Source organism: Melospiza melodia, chromosome 2, assembly GCF_035770615.1.
Source record: "Melospiza melodia melodia isolate bMelMel2 chromosome 2, bMelMel2.pri, whole genome shotgun sequence".
Lineage (NCBI taxonomy): Eukaryota > Metazoa > Chordata > Aves > Passeriformes > Passerellidae > Melospiza > Melospiza melodia.
Window position 1 is genome coordinate 117022296 of NC_086195.1, and position 20639 is coordinate 117042934.

General features: G+C 37.4%; 1 protein-coding gene across 1 annotated transcript; it reads right to left on the reverse strand.

Annotated features, from left to right (window-relative positions):
* Positions 1–911: 911 nt before the first annotated feature.
* Positions 912–20638, reverse strand: XG (Xg glycoprotein (Xg blood group)). Its single transcript, XM_063149667.1, has 9 exons — positions 20294–20638; positions 10330–10371; positions 9938–9994; positions 7395–7430; positions 4905–4970; positions 3953–4000; positions 3301–3339; positions 2887–3006; positions 912–2688 (listed from the first exon to the last, which is right to left on the reverse strand). The coding sequence occupies exons 1-9, from the start codon at positions 20352–20354 to the stop codon at positions 2672–2674; spliced, it is 486 nt and encodes a 161-aa protein (XP_063005737.1). The 5' UTR covers positions 20355–20638; the 3' UTR covers positions 912–2671.
* Between the last annotated feature and the right edge of the window lies 1 nt (position 20639).

Below are 20639 nucleotides of genomic sequence, written 5' to 3' on the forward strand. Positions count from 1 at the left end.
TTACTCTTTAAGATAATTTTACTAGCAGATCTATTTCAGTTGGGGGACTTGAAGACTAAGAAAAAGTTTCTCTTTGGTAATAAAAGTGATGTCTATATTTAGATAATCTGTATTACTTGTGTGCCAGCAATTATTTTTTAAGTATGGAATAAATTTTAAGTATCAGAGCCAGTATCACAAGCTAGAGTTCAATGTTCTAACAGCCAGTTAACCAACCTTCCCTTCCCTTCCCTTCCCTTCCCTTCCCTTCCCTTCCCTTCCCTTCCCTTCCCTTCCCTTCCCTTCCCTTCCCTTCCCTTCCCTTCCCTTCCCTTCCCTTCCCTTCCCTTCCCTTCCCTTCCCTTCCCTTCCCTTCCCCTCAATTACTGGAAACAATAATACTAGAAATAGTTAATGCAAAAATTATATTTTTTTTTTACTATCATCATCATTCTCATGAAAAGGGAAATTGACACCTAAAAGTGCATCTGCACACTGGTATATTGACATATTGGTATATATTGACAAATTAGACCAAAGAGCTTCAGAGGGTCAAACACTTGGGTAGTCAGGGTTTATCCATTCAGATTCATGGGTTTTGCTCAAATTCTCCATAATAAATCTGATTTTGGGCTATTAATATCAACACAAGTAACAAATTATTTTGAAAATATTATGAACAATTTAAAATAAATTGTCATAGTATAGCTAAACTAAAAATGTTGCACATAGATACTTCTCTAGACCCTTAGTAAAATAAAAAAAGGGAGAGAGAGAAAAATAATAGATAGTTGTTTTCATTTTTTTCCTATAATTTTTCCTTAGTTTGAAGCATTTCCTTTTCTCTAGTGGGACATATTTGAACTTGTATACAGAATGTATCAATTCTCATATGTCCCAGAAAGTAGCAAACAAAACAAACAAAACCTGGGTCATCTTCGATAAAACACAGTTTTATTTATTGAAAATTTTGAAGAGAAAGAAGTGAAATATATATTTTCATGGTGGGACAAACAACTGAAGCTGTAACACCAAAATACTTGTCATTTCATTAATCAAATCTTTATGTCTGTCTGACAAAATATGCAACAATCTGTTTTAACTCTTAACATGGAAATTAATATTTAAAAATAAATACTAAATGTCCTTGAAAGCCATGGTCAAAATATTTTCTCATTTATAAGTTGAAAGTGATAGCCACAAAAGTGTTGATTTATTTGTATATTGTTGAGATGTTTCTATGTTTAAACTGATGTACATTATAATTTTTTTCAGGATCAAAAAAAAGTGGTAGTCTAAGCAAGCAACTGATATATATCCATTGAAAATATAATTCAGTTAAATAGCATTTTATTATATGAAAAATTACTTTTTTAGTATATGCCTTCCTCTCGATGTAATAAGCACAAAATCATATTCACCTCCATATATGTGGAATTGCAGTAACAAAAACCGTGCTTTGGATATAAAATGAGGACAAAACCACACCAATTTCCTTATGCTTTAAATGTCAGTTAAAATGTCTCTATTGCAGAATTATGTCAGTAAACTGCTAGTTTTGCCAGCTCTCATCTGTATTTCATTCACTTGCTATTTTTTTTTTTTTTTGATCCAGTTAGCTAAATGAGGGCAGAGAGACAGGAAAGGTGTCGATTTTCATTATAGGTTTGTCTACATGAGGATATTGTTAGCACAGCAAGGGCGTTCAGGAATGAAGGAAAGAAGTGGAACTGTCTAACTAGAAAAACTATGTCAACCACACCTCCACATAATATGAAGCTCAGAAGTCATTGTGACTTAGATTTTAGAGATTGAAGCATCCCAAACTCATTCTAAATGAATCAGAAAAATCCTTGTACCCATTTTCCCTTTTCAGAAGTTATAAATAATATTTTTAAAAAAATCTTTCTAGATTAGTACCTTCAAAGTTGCTAGAGTCAGGCCTAAGTTTTCAAGAACAGAAATGAAACTCATGTAAAATTCTAGTTCCTGAGAAGAGCTAAACACCAGTTCAGTAATTAATCAATAAAATAAATAAATAAATAAAATTAGCATGTATTCCTCTCTGTTTCATTTTAAACAGTGGTTTATCAATGTACATAATCTTTTCAGTATATTGTAAAATTAAGAATGAATTTTCTAGCTAGACTTCCTTTCACTTTGCTAAAATTCAGACATAAACACAAAGTAAAGGCATTCAAATTTTTAATTCTTTAGACAACGACAAATTTTCTTTAAACATATAAACATTACGGAAATATACTGGAGAAACCCAATAGGTGTGAAAGGAAATGGCAAACTCCTTATTCCTATTCTGTCAGAAGGACTGAGTTTTTTTGGCTAATTTTGAAAACAAAAAAAAATATTTGGTGACTCGAATCCTCACAAACCTGAATCCTTTGATTTTTAGCTTATATCAAACTTGATTTCTTTGTTGTTTATGATAACTTCTGAGTCAAAATCTGTATCCAGCCTTTATGAATGCAGGTCAGAGAGTGCAATACAATCCCTGGATGTCTTAAGCATATTTTTGATGACATAAAGCTTTAGGTGCAAAAGTGACATCAGGTTAGAGAGAGCAGGATTGCAATGTCTCAAGAAAACATTCGTTAGGGGAAGATTTTCTTCTGTCAGAATGGCAGTGTAGAGTGTCACCAACCAAAGGAGCCTGTGATCAGACAGCAACTCTTCTTTACACTGCAGCCCCACCTGAAAAATGAAAATTGAACATTGAGTATTTCCACTGTGAGTGTTCTTTGCCAGCTTTTCTGAGGCTGATCTAGGCCACCCTGGCTGATTTCACACAGAGCCATAACTGCCAGGCATCTCTGTGCTGGCAGAGACAATTGTTTGTCAAGTTCCCACCAACTTCACCACTAAATCAGTGGAAAACTGTTTGGGCCTTACCACGTGGTTTGAAACAGAGTTTCTTATTCTTGTAAGCGGTGTAGGCTGCTATGGATCCAACAATCAGTATCACAAAAGCAGAAATTACAGGAGATGTAACTCCAGCAATTAGACCTGAATCTGTGGAAAAAGAAACAGAAGGTGTGGTTGTTTTTTTTTTTTTCAGAGGCACTTAAATGCTTTGTCTGAAGTATATAGTCCACTAAAGAGTGCCTTTACCAAATTATGAAAATAGTTTGGGGAAACTATAGAATTAGGCAGATGAATAAAAAATTGTATTATATTACAGCTGATGTGAAAATTATGTGTTAAAGCCTAATTTATTATATCTGCTACTTTGTAAGGCTGTAATTGTTTTAGTGTTTCATAAAGATCAGAAATCAATTGCAGAATAATGTAAATTATTTACTATACCTGTGTTCGCTCCATGATTGAAATGGTGCTCCTGATCTCCTGGAATAGAGGGTGAAGCTTCATCAAAGAATGTTTGTCATCCTGTTTTGAGAACTAAGTCTTTACTCAGCAAAGCGTGATGTACAAAGGGCAAAAAGCGTGGCCCAACAACACTACAAGAGAGGAGCTCCCCTTCCACTCCCCACTGATGGCTGTGCTGGCCAGAGGAATAATTGCTCATCCTCTTGAAACTTCCTTTTTGGGGAAGAAGGACCATCTGTAATAGGCTACATCAAGCTGATTTCACTGGGAGGACAGAATATTCTATCTCTTCTCTACTCCCAGACAATCAGCTCATTTATCAGTAGTTTATATCAAGATCTTTGTCTTGGTCCATCTATTTCAGTATATCCCTTGTTTTTGGACTTTCCTTGCTGAATTCAAAGGGATAAAACCTGCAGGCTTCTGACATCTAAAAAATGTTTTGGAATATGTTTCAAGTTCTAGCTTCAGGCTTAAACCCATGTTTTTTTCATGAAGGATAACTAACCTAAATAAAAAAGTGCAGTGTGGTCCTATACCTCCTGAGACAGATTACCACAAAAAACAAAACCAAGCAGCTCCAATTTACAGGTGTTAGGATCTCGTTGGAAGGGAAATAGGCAAATGTTACCTGGTGGTAAAGGCTTTCCACCAATCAGATCTGAGTCATCAAAACCTCCTGCAAGATAAAGATTCCAGTTTCAAAATGATATACAATGGTAACCCCTTCAGCTCCCTTGTCCACTCCTTTTGTAGCGTTCTAGGGAAAAGTGAGGGACCTTTGAAATCCCAGCCTCGTCATGGTGGATGGGTCACATGTCTTACACTGAACAGTCACCTACCAAAATTCACCTGAAAGCTGAAGTACTGACACAGAATACATAGACACATTGGTGTCCATGTATTCTGTGTCTGTTTTGGGCACTTGTGGGATATGTGGGCTTGAGCTCCCAGTAACACAAATCCTTGTACAATATGGGCATCTTGAGTGCCAGTGACCCCTGAAGCAGAGTCAGTGGGTCTTTTCCAGGAAGGACTCCAGAAGGACCTGTCCATGGCTCACCACTACAGCCATACCCAAAGTAAGTACAGGTGCAGGGTGACAGCCAGAATAGATATACCACATTTACTTTATTTAAGGAAGTGTCTGGAACCAAACTCAAAAGCAATACAGGCTGCCCAGCCCCATCTGGTGTATGCCCCAGGGCCATCTCAGATGCACATCTCAAATTGATTTGAGCACAGGTTTATCCCTGCCCTGTGGCTAGATGTCAAATTTGAGCCTTTGCATAGTTCAGTGTATACACGCCCAAAATGAAAACACAAACAAGATTAAATGTCAGTCTCATGCCACTTAATATGCAGTGTCCACATTTTGAACAAACAGAAAAACTTTATGGTATCAACACTAACATTCAGAAAAAAGCTTTCTCACCCCTGGCTCACAAACAATGATTACAAAAGGAAGACGTGGGAAAAGGATGATAAATGCTATTACTAGAGAAATAAGAGATTAAAGTATTCAAAATGTCTGCTCTGAACAGCTGATAGCACTACATTTTCTTGTGAGCAAGTAGTCTTACCAGAATTGCCATAGCTTCCTGGGCGTGGTGGAAGAGGCGGGTATAAAGGTTTTCTTGAGATGTCACCTATCGATAATTAATATTGTTAGATGATTGAACAGGCAAAACTGGGAACTTTAAATAAAAGCATTTTATACCTATTTCTAATTTGCCGTCCCATGAATTAATAAAAGGGCTTTTTCAGTAGTTAAGAAGATTTAAGCTCTATATCAACAAATAGCTAGCTATAAAAACTGACTTGGAAGTGAATAGGGAATATTTTCGAAAGAAGAGAAGAATTCACAAAAAACATTGAGGGAAAATATTTTACATATATCTGGCAAGTGCTAACATTGATTAAAGCTGGCAGCTGGGGGGCAAAATGTGTCAGTCACTCTGGGTGTCAGTGGTGCAGTTATTCAGAGCCAACAGAGAAGCTGTGTTCTAGGCTGGGCAGGAAGCAGCAGGTTATCTCATTGCCATCAGCAGGTTTTAATAAGGCCTGCAGATTAGTTTCATTTAACAGATGCTGAATTTATCTAATGCATAATGAATTTTCTGCTCTTGAACAGTGCAAAATTATCTCAGACTTCAGCTTTGCTGTTGTTCAGAACTTTGTGCTAGCATTTAACCTTAATTTTTTGCCAAAGGATTAGAAAGAGATGCATTGGGCAGAGCAGGAGATCTGATCACTAAAGGCAGTTTCCAAACTGCATATACAATGCTGAAGAGCTCACCCAGATCAAAGCCTGCCAAATTTAATATCTAGGCTTGCTGCTCTGTGTGTATAGAGTCAGTTTTCTCTTGCTACCCTTTAGTCAACCAATTCAACGAGGTATTCAACTGTTCTTAAAAATGCCAGACAGTGCATTTTGCTCTGCATAAATCAAAATTAGGTCACAGAAATAAACAGCAATTTCCCCAACCCTCTTTAAATCTTTCACCTTCCAACCATGCCAGATGCCCTTTTTTATGTTTTCTTCTTGCCTAGCTGCTAAATACAATTCTTCTGTTTCTGAACACCATTTAGGTTCTGATCCAGAAAATTATTTAGGTATATGCTTAACTTCAAGTGAGTTTAGCCTACAGATTTTAGGTAGAGTCATAAAGCTTTGCTGAATCTGACTTTTCCCAATAAATTATATTCAGCAGAGGAAGGACTTGCTCTGTTCTGACTCTGTGTAATGAACTAAGACTCACTGTGGCACAAAAGCAGAAAACCACCAATTCCACATTTAATTTCTATCATGATGCTGCACTTAGTCTTCTCTATAAGCATAAGAAGACATACTGTGTGGCACAGCTGGTGAAAACATAATGTCTTCAGAAATACTGATAATGAGAAACATAACTTTAACCTTATTATACCATGTATGAAGGTCAGTTAAGAACCTGAACAGAAAATGGAACAAAGAAATCAAAAACAATGGAAATACAATTTTCCATCCTTGGAATGAATAGATGTGGTTTCGTTAAGATACTTAAGCTATTAATTAATAATTTAGCCAACATATTTAACCTATCCTCTCATAACAGTACTCAATAACAGTACTCAATAAAAGCTTGCAAGAATGGAAGAATTATTACGGAGAAGAATAAATGAAATTATAAACATGGGAATTATTAACAAAATTAGATCCAGTTTTGTTGAATCTGGACTAATATATCATTCATACAAAGGCATGAAGTGCCACAGGGGAAGTTAGAAATGGAAAAAAAAGAAACAATGTCAAAAGTGTCATTTTCTAAGACTGAAACACATGCAAACCAGACCACTGCAGCTGATTCAGAGGTTCTGTGCAATTTTTCTTTTGTGTGGCTGTGATTAAAGGGGAATTTTAGGCTTTAATTGAATACTAATTGCATTTTGGGTAACTGCAGTATTCAAGAACCTTTCTAGTGTTCTTCACATGCTTGGTATATCTCTAAACACACTAAATGAAATTTGGTGTACAAATTCCCAGCCTCAAGGATTCATATGTCTGCACAGCTCTGTACAGTACTGTACTCAGAATACTTCTGAGGTCAGGTCTGGGTGTTATGGGAATATCTGGATGTTAACAGCATGTTACAACAGCTTGACTGCTTCAAGCTTAAGCTGTGTTCACCAGTGCTGATCTCTGAAACAGGCTCATTTTTGGTGGCTGAAGAAACTACAGCCATCACCTTCTTCCAGCTTGAGTCAGAGGACTCCACCCTGAGCCATCCCAGCTGAATGGGTGACGTTTGCTCTCCCCAGCCTCTGCCATGGTACAGCAAGCCCAGCCAACTCCAGTTCATGCAAGGCAGGGCAGCTGGAGGCTCTCAAAGGTCACTGGTGACCAGGTGCTGTCCCCACTCTGTGTGACGGCCTCAGGCAGAAGGGCTGCATGTACATGAGCTCTAATAACTCTCATGGCCATTGCACCTCCTGCAGTACTGAAATATCTTTTTAGAAATTAGGCAGAGTTCAGGAAAAGGCTATGGAAGAAAAAAATCCCCTTGTATTCAAGGAAACAAGGGAGTACTCACCCCCACCAAGAGCATCTCCTAAATGTAGATCATTGTCTAAAAATGAATAGGAGGAAGATATAGAAAAGTGAGTTACACACAATACTTGAGGGAAATAAAATGCTTTCTCATTAGAACGTGTACAACTGCATGTTTGACAAGCACCTTTTTCAAGTCAGTGCCACAAATTGAAATAACTTATAACATTTTTCTTGAAAAGTCTTATAGTAACATTTTCCCACACACTAATTGACAAATAGCACAGTATTTTCTATTCAAAATACAAAGTTTTTTTCCAGTTTTAAATTATGTCAAAATAAATCTTACAGTTGAATCAAGATCAATACCTCTTTAATATACCTGCAAATACAAAAATAAAATTAGCTATGTTATGATATGTAACTGTACTAATTTTTAAAACATACTTAATAATTAGCATTTATGTCTGTGGTTAAAATTTGTATATGTATGTTTGGCTTAAATGTTATTTATTGAACTAGGAAAACTGAATATCCATTTTGAGAGCAAATACTAGGGAGCAATAAACCTTCTTGGGGAGATATTGAATCAAATATCTATGTAAAGGTCAGGATGACCCCTTGCTTCAGGCAATCATATGCATCTGTCTGAGGTTGAGAGACAGTCTGTTTTTATTTGCCTGAGCCATGAAGGTTTTTAGATAGAATTAAATGTCTGTATGCAAAAGTTTCCCAGTAAATGACCAGGCTGTGACCATTGCCCAGCACCACACACGTGTCTCGCTGTACCTGGGATGGAATCTTCCCATGCAATAAACAATTTGTCCATGAGCTGTAGATGCATAAAGAGGAACTCTGTTTCTAACATGCAGGTGTGGATATGAGTGAGTGGGTGGTATTTTAAGGTGTGTATGGAATGATGGTGAGCTCTGAAAGAAATACATTGGATGGATGTTTTCACTCCAAGAATCCCTTTCTTGATGCTTATATGCGTAGAGTGGTAGAGTGAATCAGAACAAAGAGGATAGCAAAACCTAACTAAATTTTTGTAACAGTGTTTGTTGCCACAGACAGTTAGATAGATCCTCAATTAAACAAGTTTTTTTTCATTATAGACGTGTCAGAATTCCTGAAACACAGGAAAATCACCATGCAGAAATCTGTTTTCTTCTGTTCTTTATACCTAGGAGGACTGGGAAGCTGCTTTAGCACAATATCTAGTCTCATTTGAGTAACAACTCAGAAATGCTTTGATGTCACCAGGAAATCTGGCAGGAAAATAAACAAATTCATAATACATGACTTGGTTTGTACTTGTTAGGTGTAGGTCCTCCCTGTGTCTGCTCGGCAGAGAGTTGCATTTCAAAAATGCCATTACCTGTCACAGGCCTGTGCTCTGATGACAGCACAGATGACTTCTCAGCAGAGGAAAAGCAGAAAGGCATTCTAACACCAAAGGTTGCAGCATATCACTACTTTTCTGATCATCCACCCAGAAAATAAGTCTGTGCACACAGCCTGTGAACTCCAAACAAGTGAAAAAAAATATAGTGGGCAGCAACCTGACCAAGGGTTCAGAGGCACCAGAGTGAGAAATATTATGAGGCAAAGGACCTCTCTATAATACCTGATTACTGCTAAAGGATATAAAAGATCTGTGGATTCTGCTTGTCATTTCTGATCAAGAAGAAGCACAGAGACAGGATAAGAGCTCAGAAGCTGGCAGGCTTTGTCTCATGTTGCCCACAATGCTCACCAGGCCACCTAAGCACACACATCTTGGTGCTCATGAGCAGGTGGATGTGAGGGCATGGCTGAATTAAACAGAATGCAGGAACAATGTCAGTGGGTAAATATCAACTTACACATTGAGATTTTGTAAATAAACATTACCTTCCACTAACTGTTGTGATGAATTTTGCTACACAAGGAAGGTGCCTACAGCAGAGCTTTAACTCAGGCAGAGGTGCATGGAATGCCAGAGGACACTGGCTGTAATTGGCCCCAGCTGTGTAGGGGGAGAGACTATAAGAAAATAAAGATAGTGTAGAAAGTAATCTTACCCCTAAGGAGTTGCAGCTGGGCCAATTATTAAGGATTAGGAACAGGCCTGACTTTAACAGGCCACAGCTGTAACCAATGAGAAGAAGAGTGCTATAAAAGAGTGGGGTGGCTGGTTGAGCCCTGTCTTTGTTCTGATTCTTTTCCAACTCTGTTATCAAGCATCATGAATAAATATACAACAAATAAAGATAATAAAGAAAAAAAGTAGAGAAACAGCCAATTTTAGCAACAACTACCCATTGTTATACTCCCCAGGGAGTTCAGAACCATCTAGAAAAGGGTGAAGAAGGACTTTAGGAAATAAAATACTCTCACTGGCCAGCCATGCTTGATTGCCTCACTGGAAGCAGTAAAGACATGTAACTGGTAATTGTAAAAAGAGCACTTCTTTTACTTTAAGAAGACAGCTGTTAATCACACATTATCTCAGCTAAAGCACAGCAGCAAATATGATAAAGAGCCTCATGTGAAAGTTTCCTACATGCACAAAATCAGTTTTATGACCCATTATTTATTACTCACTGTACACAGGTCTTGTCGGTCTTCTGATCACTGTGGGTTTCCTGGTGATGATGTCATCTGTTGGACAAAATGACATGCCAATAGACATTAACAGCTTCAACTTAACCAAAGCAGGTATGAGCAAATGTAGAGAGCTGCTTTCCATAAAACTTTATGTATCACAACAGAAGCCAAAAATGAAGGAATATGTTTTCAAATCTAGTTTTTTGTTTGTTTTTTTTAAAGAAGATTTTCATTTCATGATAGAAACATTGAAACCTAGCGTGCTTCAGTTCTGTGTATCTTTAACAGAAGTAGTAGCCACTTCATATTCCATTCCTCAACGAAAAAGATTTAAGATTTACTATTAGATGTAAATACCATAGTAAAATAAGGATATAAAATTTACATACCAGGGTGATCAAGGGCATCAGCTAAATCAAAATCATCTTGACCTAGAAGGAATGTGACAGAAGACACTAAGTCAGCAGGCAGGTTTCCATCACCTCCAGACTTGAGGGCTCAGTACAGAAGCAGAACACCAGTAAGAGGCAAAAGAAAGACCCATCCAGACAGCAGCAGGCACAGAACAAGTTGTCAGCTGTTATCTCTGCACAGCACAGTCCTGAATGACTGTGAGAGATGGGCTCATTTAATCCAGGGAAGTTATTTGTTCAGGTAGGCCAAAGAGAAGCTGCTCTCCTCTGTTATCATATTCAGCTGCTGTACAAACAGTCCTTTGAAGAACACAAGTTGCCAGCTAGAGGGCACAAGACTATTGCCAGGAGACAGCTGAAAGTAGCATTCAGCATAGTACTTGTGAACCAAAATCATTAGGTGAGAAGTTTTAATATCTTCATTAATATATAATATATATAACTTTATATGTTATATATATATAATTATATGAGATATATTACATATATAATATATAAATATATAATATATTTGTATGTATATATGCATTTTTATATGTATATATAATATACATATAATATATAATATATATTATATATATCTTCATTAATATATAACATATATATTAATATTTTTTAATATCTTAATTATTATTTTATTGGCTCAGCTTAGCAAGCAGTTTTAATGTCAAGCCTGCCTTGTGATCACTTGCAACACAAATCAACTTTGTTTTTTTAATTCTTACTCTAACATGGGCCATAAGTAAAATATTTTAAGATGTGTTTATCTAACTTATTTTCCTCTGTAAATGAAAAAAGCTGAAAAGTGAAAAACAATTTCTTCTTGTTCTCTGTTAGTTGAACACAATATCTTTGAATGCCACAGCAGAGTAATTAGCATCTGTACTTTTGAAGCTAGCAAGCAAAGAAAACTGGGAAATATTTTAAATGTATAAACTGAAATAGATGACTTTGAACTGAAAACACACAATTATTCATGCGAGTTTTGCTTTTAACTCTGCAATCTGCCACTTTCCTTGTAATATACAGGCTTCATGAAGCACATACTTGGTGAACATGTATCCACTGGTTTTCATCCAGGGTGGTGCATCATCCTTGTGTTTGCATTCCAAACATAAGACCAGCCTACACAAACCCACAAAAAGTCATGACATGCTATGACTTCCCTAAACAGAAATGCATTACTGAGCTCTATCGAGTAAGCCTCAAGCTGCTCTTGATCTGCATATGTTTATTATCCCTTCTAAAAGGCTTAATACCTAACTGTTCATTAAGGAGTTTTTCTTGGCAAGTCTTGAACACTTCACAGCAAGAAAGGCATCACTGTTCAAGTGAAGAAACTGAGGAAGAAAAAGGCTGCCAGAGGTTTGTCAGCACAGCAGTGCTCAGGGTTCAGCTCAGCTCCTTCATCTTGACAGGTCCTGTACATCTTCATGGCTTTCTTCTCATTAATCACTGTTCCTGAATAATAGCTCTTGTCTGTGTCAAAGAGCTTCCAGAAAGATTAATTATCAGTGGTGAAACACTGTGTGATCCTCAAATAATAGTCAGTGCTGGAATATAAAGTGGAAATGTTTTGATTCCCACGAGGATTTCAATGTACGTCTTTGGACTTAATTATAGACGGGGTCTGATGGAAGAGATAAAACAAGGCTGGAATGCAAAGTAGGAATGGCTTCTGAAGCAAAACTGTCCCAATAAAATATTAAGAAGAATATGTTTGGTAAGTAAAAACATGTAACAGCATAAGACTTTCCCAGTAATGCCAGCAGAGTGGTAGGTTATCTCTTTACTATTTGATTTGTTCTTGGAGTGCTGCCTCATCTGGCCACCTCTCCCTCCTCTGCCTTGGCCCCTCAGACAACATTGCCAAGTTGAATAACTTTTGGATTGGGTCTTCAGGTGGATAATATTCATGGAACCATAGAACCATAGAGTGGTTTGTGTTGGAAAGAACCTTAAAGACCATCTATTTCCCACTCTCACTGCCATGGGCAGGGACACCTTCCACCAGACCAGATTGTTCACTGACATATTCAACCCTGAACACTTCTGAAGGTGGGGTATGCACAACTTCTCTGGACAACATGTTCCTGTGCCTCACCACACTCACAGTAAAAAACAAGTCTTCCTCATATCTAATTTAAAACTACTCTTTAAATTCAAAGCCATTATTAAAGCCATAATCTAAGACTCTGACAGGTTTTTAAATACGAATCCATTAAATACATAAATCTATGAAATAAACAAGCTGCTTCATCAGAAGATATTTTCTGTTTGAGCCCTGAGTACCACCAGCCCTTACTGGCCCTGAGCTTCTTGCCAAGGGCTGTCACCCCAGCCATGGGACCCTTTGATCTTGATGCAGACACGCTATGCACAGGCAGACATCCTGGCATTGCCTTAACTTTTATGGTCAAATTATATTTTTCTGAAGCATTTCTTTGGTACCAGCAGTACAAGCAACATAAGCTTGACAGTCCTTTGATTTTGACCTCTGGCAAAATCCTCATTTTTTATCAGCATCCTGAGTATTGGAGGAGGCTGCCTGACCCAAACCCCATTGCCTCAGGGTACCACAATCAATGGTTAAACCTTTTCTTGTTAGAGTGAGTTATCAGGAATAATTTTGTAACCATAATCAGAATAAGAGTCAGGAAAAATAATTTTGTAATAACAAAGCTGGCCAAACCAGCTTCTTTTTACAGGTCATGACAAGCAGGAACTAACAATATGGAAAGAAACTACTGAGGTCCTAATGCTGCAAAGAGAATGTGACAAAATCATTTTGTGAAGGAAAACTGTGGAAAACTTTCAGGTAGAATATTTCTTTGAAGTTAGGGAAAAACAAAAATAGAAGGTGGCATCTAATCAGATTATGAAATTCAAGCACGATGAACCAGATGCTTTCAATTGCATGAGAACTAAAGCAACAGACTGAAACATTTACTGACACCTGCCCTTCTGGACAATTCCAACACTTCCCTCTCCTATTGTTATGTCTGTTCTCTTATGGAAAAGGTGGGAAAAGACAAAAGGTGCTGTTTTGAGGCTTCAAGTGAGAAACAGAAGAAAGCTATAGAAATTCTAAGAGAAAAAAGAGGACTGAAAAATCTTCAAAAATAATTCAGATTGATTTAAAAAAAATATTTCTAATTATTAACCAAACAATAAAAAGAAAAGGACATCAGCACAGAATGACTGCCTGAGAGTAAGACAGGAGTCCACAGTGAAATCTCTTTGACTATGTAAACATAAACCTTGGCAGATGGGCAGTTTGGATGAGGACATCTGTGCAGCATGGTAAATTATACTGCAATAAACCTAAAGACTGCTTGGATTTCAATGCCAGCTTCCTCTGATAATAACATCAAAAAATGACCACAAGGAGTAAGATTCTGTGAAACAGAATTTTAAATGCTAATTACCATTTCTGAGACTGTACCTAGACATTTTTAAGAGCCTAATTTAAGAGGATAGTTGGTTAAATAGCTGAATAGCTCACACTTTATACATACCATGGTCAGTCTAAAAACAAAACCACATTAGAGTCTCAGAAAATATTTAGCTCAATAGGAGCTGCAGTCACTTCAGAGAACTCTGAAGATAAATGACAAAAGAAATAAATTAGTGAAGCTCTCCACAGAAAAAACAGACCGAAATAAATTAATTTTCCGTATATTTTTTTTATCAGCTTCCATAATAGAAAGACTTGGAAATATACTGATGATAACAAGAATGAAAGAAATTTTAGTGAGGCAGAAAGAGCTTTGTTCTACTGTGTTTTTTTATTTGGTTGGGAGTTTTGTGTTTGTTGCTGTTGTCTTTGTTGTTTATTTTAATCTGGATAAAGTTGTGAAGAGATTTAGCTGTGCAGGTGGTGTTATCTCAGAGTAACCTCTGCTATCGCTGCTTTTTTAGCTAGTATGCTATTTCTTGGCATTACTTCTAACCTTTTTTCTGGGAGTATCCGTGTTTTGACAAAGAAATAAAATTACTGTAATAATGTTTTTTGTGGGTGGTCCTCAATGACTTATAACAGAGAATTTCAGAAAATGCTTGCAAACTCATGTCCTCAGGCACATCTGCATTTAGTGTTCACAAATTTTGAATATTAGTTTTCTGAAAATGTGACCCAAATATCCAGTCACTAAAATGCAGACAGTAGCGTCTTTTGTCCATGGTTTAATTTGTTATTTAAATGTTGAGTGGATTCACCACCCTTTAACCACGTATCTGTTTGATCACAAGGGTCTGAGGTCCCACAGCTTTTGAGTTGAATTCATGAGGAGCAAGGCTGGATTCTGCAGGTGAGTGTTACCAGTTTGTCATGACAACACAGTCGAGTTTTCTGACAAAAGGCAACCACGACATCTCTCTGCAATTTTCAATCTCCAGTTGAACACAGCTTGTGGCTCTTAAAATGATGCAGATTTAAATAAGGCAGAAATGAATAATTCTAAGTGAGGATCAGGTTATGCGACAAATGAAATGAACTTCTCAGATTTTTAATGTGCATAGTCTAGTATTAAAAAGGAAGCTAAAATCCATGAGAAAATGTGTTTGAATGTGTTTGTACATGTTTCTGGACACACAACTAAAATGCATTTATGTGCATTGTGTTAGATTAATAATTTTTTCATTTAGATGATTAAATTAATTGGTTTTTGGTGCATTGCTAGTAGTCATGGGTTTGGGATGAGTTTATGTGTGTGACAAATAAATTAGAAGCAACTAATTTCTAATTTTGAGAAAGATAGGGAGAATAAGTTGATTTTACAGTATTTAAAGACTTGAACAAGTATTATTTCTTCAGTGTAATTAAAAAGGAATTGTTCTGTGAATACAATGTGCTTAAAACATTATGAAGCTGAAAGAGACAGAGAAAGAAGTCTGTGACTTGAAAATGAGAACAAAAATTTTATAAAAGGGAACAAAATGTTACCAAAATCACTCATGAAACTCATTTTATGATTTTTTCTAGCTGAAACGTAAGTAATTCTTTGCACATACCATTTCTGATTATAATGAAATCAAGAAACCTATTTACTTTATAATGAGAAAATAGTATGTATTTTCCCATGCATGGGACTGGGAACATACCCATGTACTGGTCCAACTTTGTTCAGGAAGCAATTACGTTTGTTTAAAGGAAATTACTCATTTCTGGGAGAACACACAGGTTTACGCCCCAGAGTGGGCACTCTGGACAAAATCTCGATGACCAGGTACTATTTCTTTCATGTCATAGCCGCATGATCCATATTTCCTGATGATGTTACTGTAGCTTGTTTTTCCTTCAAGGACCTTTAGTTTCATAAACAACGATTGCCATTACAACTTCTTGATGCTGGGGTGGAAAATGAGTATGCCTTAAAATCTATAATTAAGATCCAAGGCCCAGCATATACACCACAACATATGGACCTGATTATTGGCTTCTTATTTTTTGCTAGGCCATTTCTGGTTTTAGTTTAAATGCAGGGGAAATGAAAAGGACTCTTTTGCTTATTCATACAGGAACACATTTAAATAATTACCAGCAACTAAGATGCACTAATAAAGTAGGAGTGGCAGTATTGCTTTAGCTCTGTGCAACATCGTCTCACCAAACACAAACAAAAATCTTTTAGCTCTATTACATTTGCCTTTCTGTTCAAAGATAACTGATGTTTTTTATGATCTGTTATGCCCTGCATACATAAAATAAAACAGATATGATTTTCTGTATTTTGCTAGAGAGTAAGAGTAGAAGAGATGGTGTGTGCTGCAAAATTGCAGGCAGAGCAAAAGAATTGAGGTCTCCCAGGAAGGAACAACATACATATTCCTGTGCACCTTACTCAGATTTTCAGCTTTGTGTCCTGAGGCAGAAGAGCTTAGCCCATGGTGTGGGCTCTTCATCCAAAGCTTCTCTCTGTCACTACAGGTTCATGAAGCCACCAGCCATTTGGTCTGAGAGTCTCAGGCTTAATGATGGTCGCATTACATGAGAGCTGTACTCAAGCAAGAGACCTGTATGAGCATTCCTACTGAAATCCTTAGTGTGGCACAGACAACAGCTGGGTTGCGCTTTCAGAGTGGCCACTTGCTGCCTAAGTACCAGCTGGCCAATCCCCACTTTCTCCAGTGAGTAGTTTGGAGACAAGAGAGAGAACTGAATGGAATATAGGTAGTTGGAGGGATGCCAGGCTTTGCTGTTTCTCTTGCTCTCAGAATGTGTTTTAATGTTCCCCTTCCCACTTTCACACCATTTTTACCAGGTACACTGGTAAAATGCATGCAAAAGAGCTCTTGACCTTCAGTAGCTCCTGGTTCCTTCACCACTGGTGTAATTAGACCAGGGATGTAAGGAAGGACTTCAACTTGTCTGCTACTCTTAGTGCCTACTTAATGCCTTTGCATTCACTTTTTTCTGTAGCGTTGTTGCCCTTTGAAAATATATTGCTGTGATTTAACTTTTGCATGAATTCTTAACAAATGAAAAATCTATTGATAACAGGCAATGCTTATTCAGTGGAAGTGGGACTGTTATATTTTCATAATTCATCCAAGCCCATTCTTTCAGCTGAGATGGTGTGTTTGCCTTCAGGTAAATCTGGCTACAGGTAAGATTTAAGTATTTTTAGTATTTTCCCATAATGTAGGTCAGATTTAAGTATTTTTATATTTTCCCATAATGTTTATAGATATCAGCCTGTGGAAAGGGAGACTTTAATCAAAACAAATTGAATCTATCTCCTCCTACTATGAGGCAAAAATGCCATAGAAAGGTCTATTTATATTGATTTCTAATCTTGAAAGAATTCTGACATTTATTTGTTTTTTATTACCCGCAATGAGATGGAAAGGGTTTGACAATTGATGGTGCAACTAAGTTAATAATACATACTCAGGCAGGTTGGTCACTGCTGCCAGGCTTGCAGCATGGCAGCAATGTTTGAAAAGTGAACCTGAGAAGCTGAGTAACTGCACCAGTTGTTTTCTCTTCCCAAGCTCTGGTGTTGCAACAGTTCTGTGGTTGTTAGTGTTTCAACCAGCTCAGGTATGTGGTGCAATTCCACCCTTAGCTGATAGCACTGATGTGCTTGAGGATAATTGCAGTTCAGGTCTTGGGAGTGAAATAGTTTTGGCAGCCAGCAGAAGACAATTTGTTGCCTGCTGAATCTGTAAGTGCTTCAGCACGTCCACAGGGACCTCACACAGAACAGTGAGGGCTGCTGATACATGGAGCTGTATAAGAAAAAACAGGACTGTGTTTGTCATCTCTCCTGTTCTGTCTTTTAACTCCAGTGAAAACTACATTATTCACAGCACTAAGTCACACAGGCTCTCTAATTCAAACTGGTCTACAATTTTCTCCCCATAAAGGGCACAGTTGATTAAGTGAGACTACAACTGATTAACTGAGACTACAACTGAGTCAAAAGCTTTGTAAGCCTTAGCTGAACAGAGGTCCTTGGTTTACTGACTAGCAAATGTTGTTCCCTTTACCTGTGTACCATTCAATACCTGATGGAGTAAATGTAAACCATGTCAGACATATCAGTCTTTGCACTCTTTGTTACTGGCTAAACATGTGATCCATCAGTCAACCTTAAAGACCATGGATATATGGATTATATCTACTCTGGGAGCCTGAGGAGCCTTCTGAGCAGTCAGGTTTGAGTGGGAGTCTCAGCTGCCTTCCAGGTCCATAAAGGGGAGAGCCCCCAGGTTGCACAGCTTCCCCACTGCAGGAGTGCATGCAGGTTTGTGGCCCAGGTGGGACCCATGTTTCAAAGTTTCATGATCTCAGTTACAGGGGAGCAGCCTCAGTTGTGTCTGAGCCCTTAATGGGCAGTGTACACACAGCCAAACCTGAATTACCAGAGATCAGCCAAGCTGTAGGAACTCACGAGGGATATTCCCATGAAATTCAGTGAAAGAAGTTTCTATGAAGTTTATTTCATTTAGATTGGGCTAAAAGCCTCACAATTAGTTGTTGAAGCTCAAATACATAGGAGTCTTCATGTAACCTACCTAAGTCTGGAAATTCCAAAATCTAGAGTGTAGCTAAAAATCGAAGACTGCAATGAGCATATATGTTTCTGAACTGTATCAGATTTCACTTTCCTTGTGCAATATGGTTCTTGGCTCTGTTATGCTTCTGTCAAGATGTGTCCATCAAGGTAGTCTAGCTAACTAACTCAAGCTAATTGAACATAAAGGAAATGCTGGATGGTAAGAGGGTAATGATGTCATGTGGTCTGGCTGTGGTTGTCCGGTAGTTTATAGATGCTATCACAGAGGATTACAATTTAGAAGAGAATTAAGCTGCCTATAAAAGGGTGAATCATGCCATAGACATTCCCTTCATAAGTACTTAGACCAGCTTTTTACCAATGTGGCCAAGCATTTCTCATATCGCGTCTTGATTAGGTCTGAGAGGAAGTTCTTGTAAATATCCCAGAAACATGGTGAATACTTTGATGATAAAATTCAGTGGCTGTTACCACAGACTTAAAATAATTAAGTTTGCTTAATTAAAGTGGATTAAATAGTTTCCAGAGTCATAAGACTGTGCCCAAAGCCCACAGCAACTTTCAGCAGTGACTTCTCCCCCAAAGCAGAGCCTGAACTAGCTCTAAATTAATGCATGTATAATGAAGAATGATTAGGCTAACTACCCTTTTAATTAAAATAGCAGAGTATATGCAAATTGGCTTGCTCATGCTCAGGTTGTCTGAACAGAACTATTCAACGTATGACAGCTACAGAACAAGAAAGTCTGCATGCCAAGAGGTGAGAAACTGCATGAATAATCACTGCTCACAACACAACATGCAGGCCAGCACGGTCTCTGCTCTGCTCTTTCTATGCCACGCTAATTGTTGAAGACCTCTGAATAATTCCTCATTTCTTAAAGTCAAACTATTAAGCTAAATTAAGACAAGGTGTTTTTCACTGCCCATCACTGCAAGATCTCCTAGGGACTTCATTTAAATCAGGGGTGGTGGGAGGATCAGCAGCAGCTGCTATTTTGGAACTAGTGATTAATGTATTTGTGATTAATGATCTAGTGATTAATGAATGATTCCTGCAGCCAACACTGTACAAAAAGTTTCTGCAGTATTGCTAATATACAAAAAAGAAAAGGTTACACCACATGGCAGATGCACACAAAAATAATTCTATTTGGTTTTACCTCAACAAAAGTTTTAAAGAATATTGTGCTGAAAGAAATTATGTTTGAATATAATAAAGTGACTCAGTATGAAAAGGCTACATTTTCTCTGTTGCTATTCATTCATCAAAAATATGTGCAAAATTTATTAAATTCTTAATTAGTCCTGCATGAAAAAGTATGCTTGTGGAATACATTTACTAAGGTAACTGAAATATTAGTTTATAATTATTAAAGCATATGCACCAATATAAAAGCATGAACACCTTTAGACTGCATCAGAATTTGTTTTTACAATAAAACTCATAGATTTCAAAATACCAATAACCAAGAAAAGCTTTAAGACATTAAATCATTGTTTGACCACAGATCTCTGTGGAAACTTAAGTTTCCCTGGAAGCTCTCATTTTACAGCTTCCATTTAAAAAAGTTTATACTCAAGCCTAAGCTTGTGAATTATTTTAGGGAAGCAGCACTAGCAAGAAAAGAAGAAATTGTAATAAGCAAACTTCAACTAGCACAGCTATTATGAACAATCAGTCAGGAGACATGTATCTCTTTAGAAACTGGTGAAGCACATATAAACACTTTTGAATGCTTCTCATGAAAGAGTAGCTCAAAAAAAGACCAAAAAAAAAAAGCTAGCAAGCATTTCTAAATAAACAAACATCTCTTTTAAGGGTTGGGAGCTTGGGTTTTTTTGGTTTGAAGTTTGTTTTTTTTTCTTTTTTAATGATCTAGCCTTTGAAATAAGCCAAGGTGAAGGTCACTTACCTCTCACATGGACTAGGAGGAAGCCAAGGCACAAAAGAAAAATACTTCTGAATTTCTCCATGCTCTTCTGTGCAGTGCCTTGATTGCACCAGTTGGTTTTTTCCAAGCAGTGATGGTAGATATTGCAACTGCAGTGCCAAGGTTTGAGGGAGGCACTTGGATTCACCTCTGTTCAAAAAAGTTTCCTACCCCTACACCCAAGCTCTGCAAGAGAGAGAAAAACCTTCTTGCTTACAGGGCAAGTAATGAAAACAAGCAACCCTGCTAGAGCCAAGCCGTGAGCAGCACATTAGGTGCCACCTGTGCTCCAAGAAAGTTATTTATCGTCCAGGCAGGAAGCACAGAG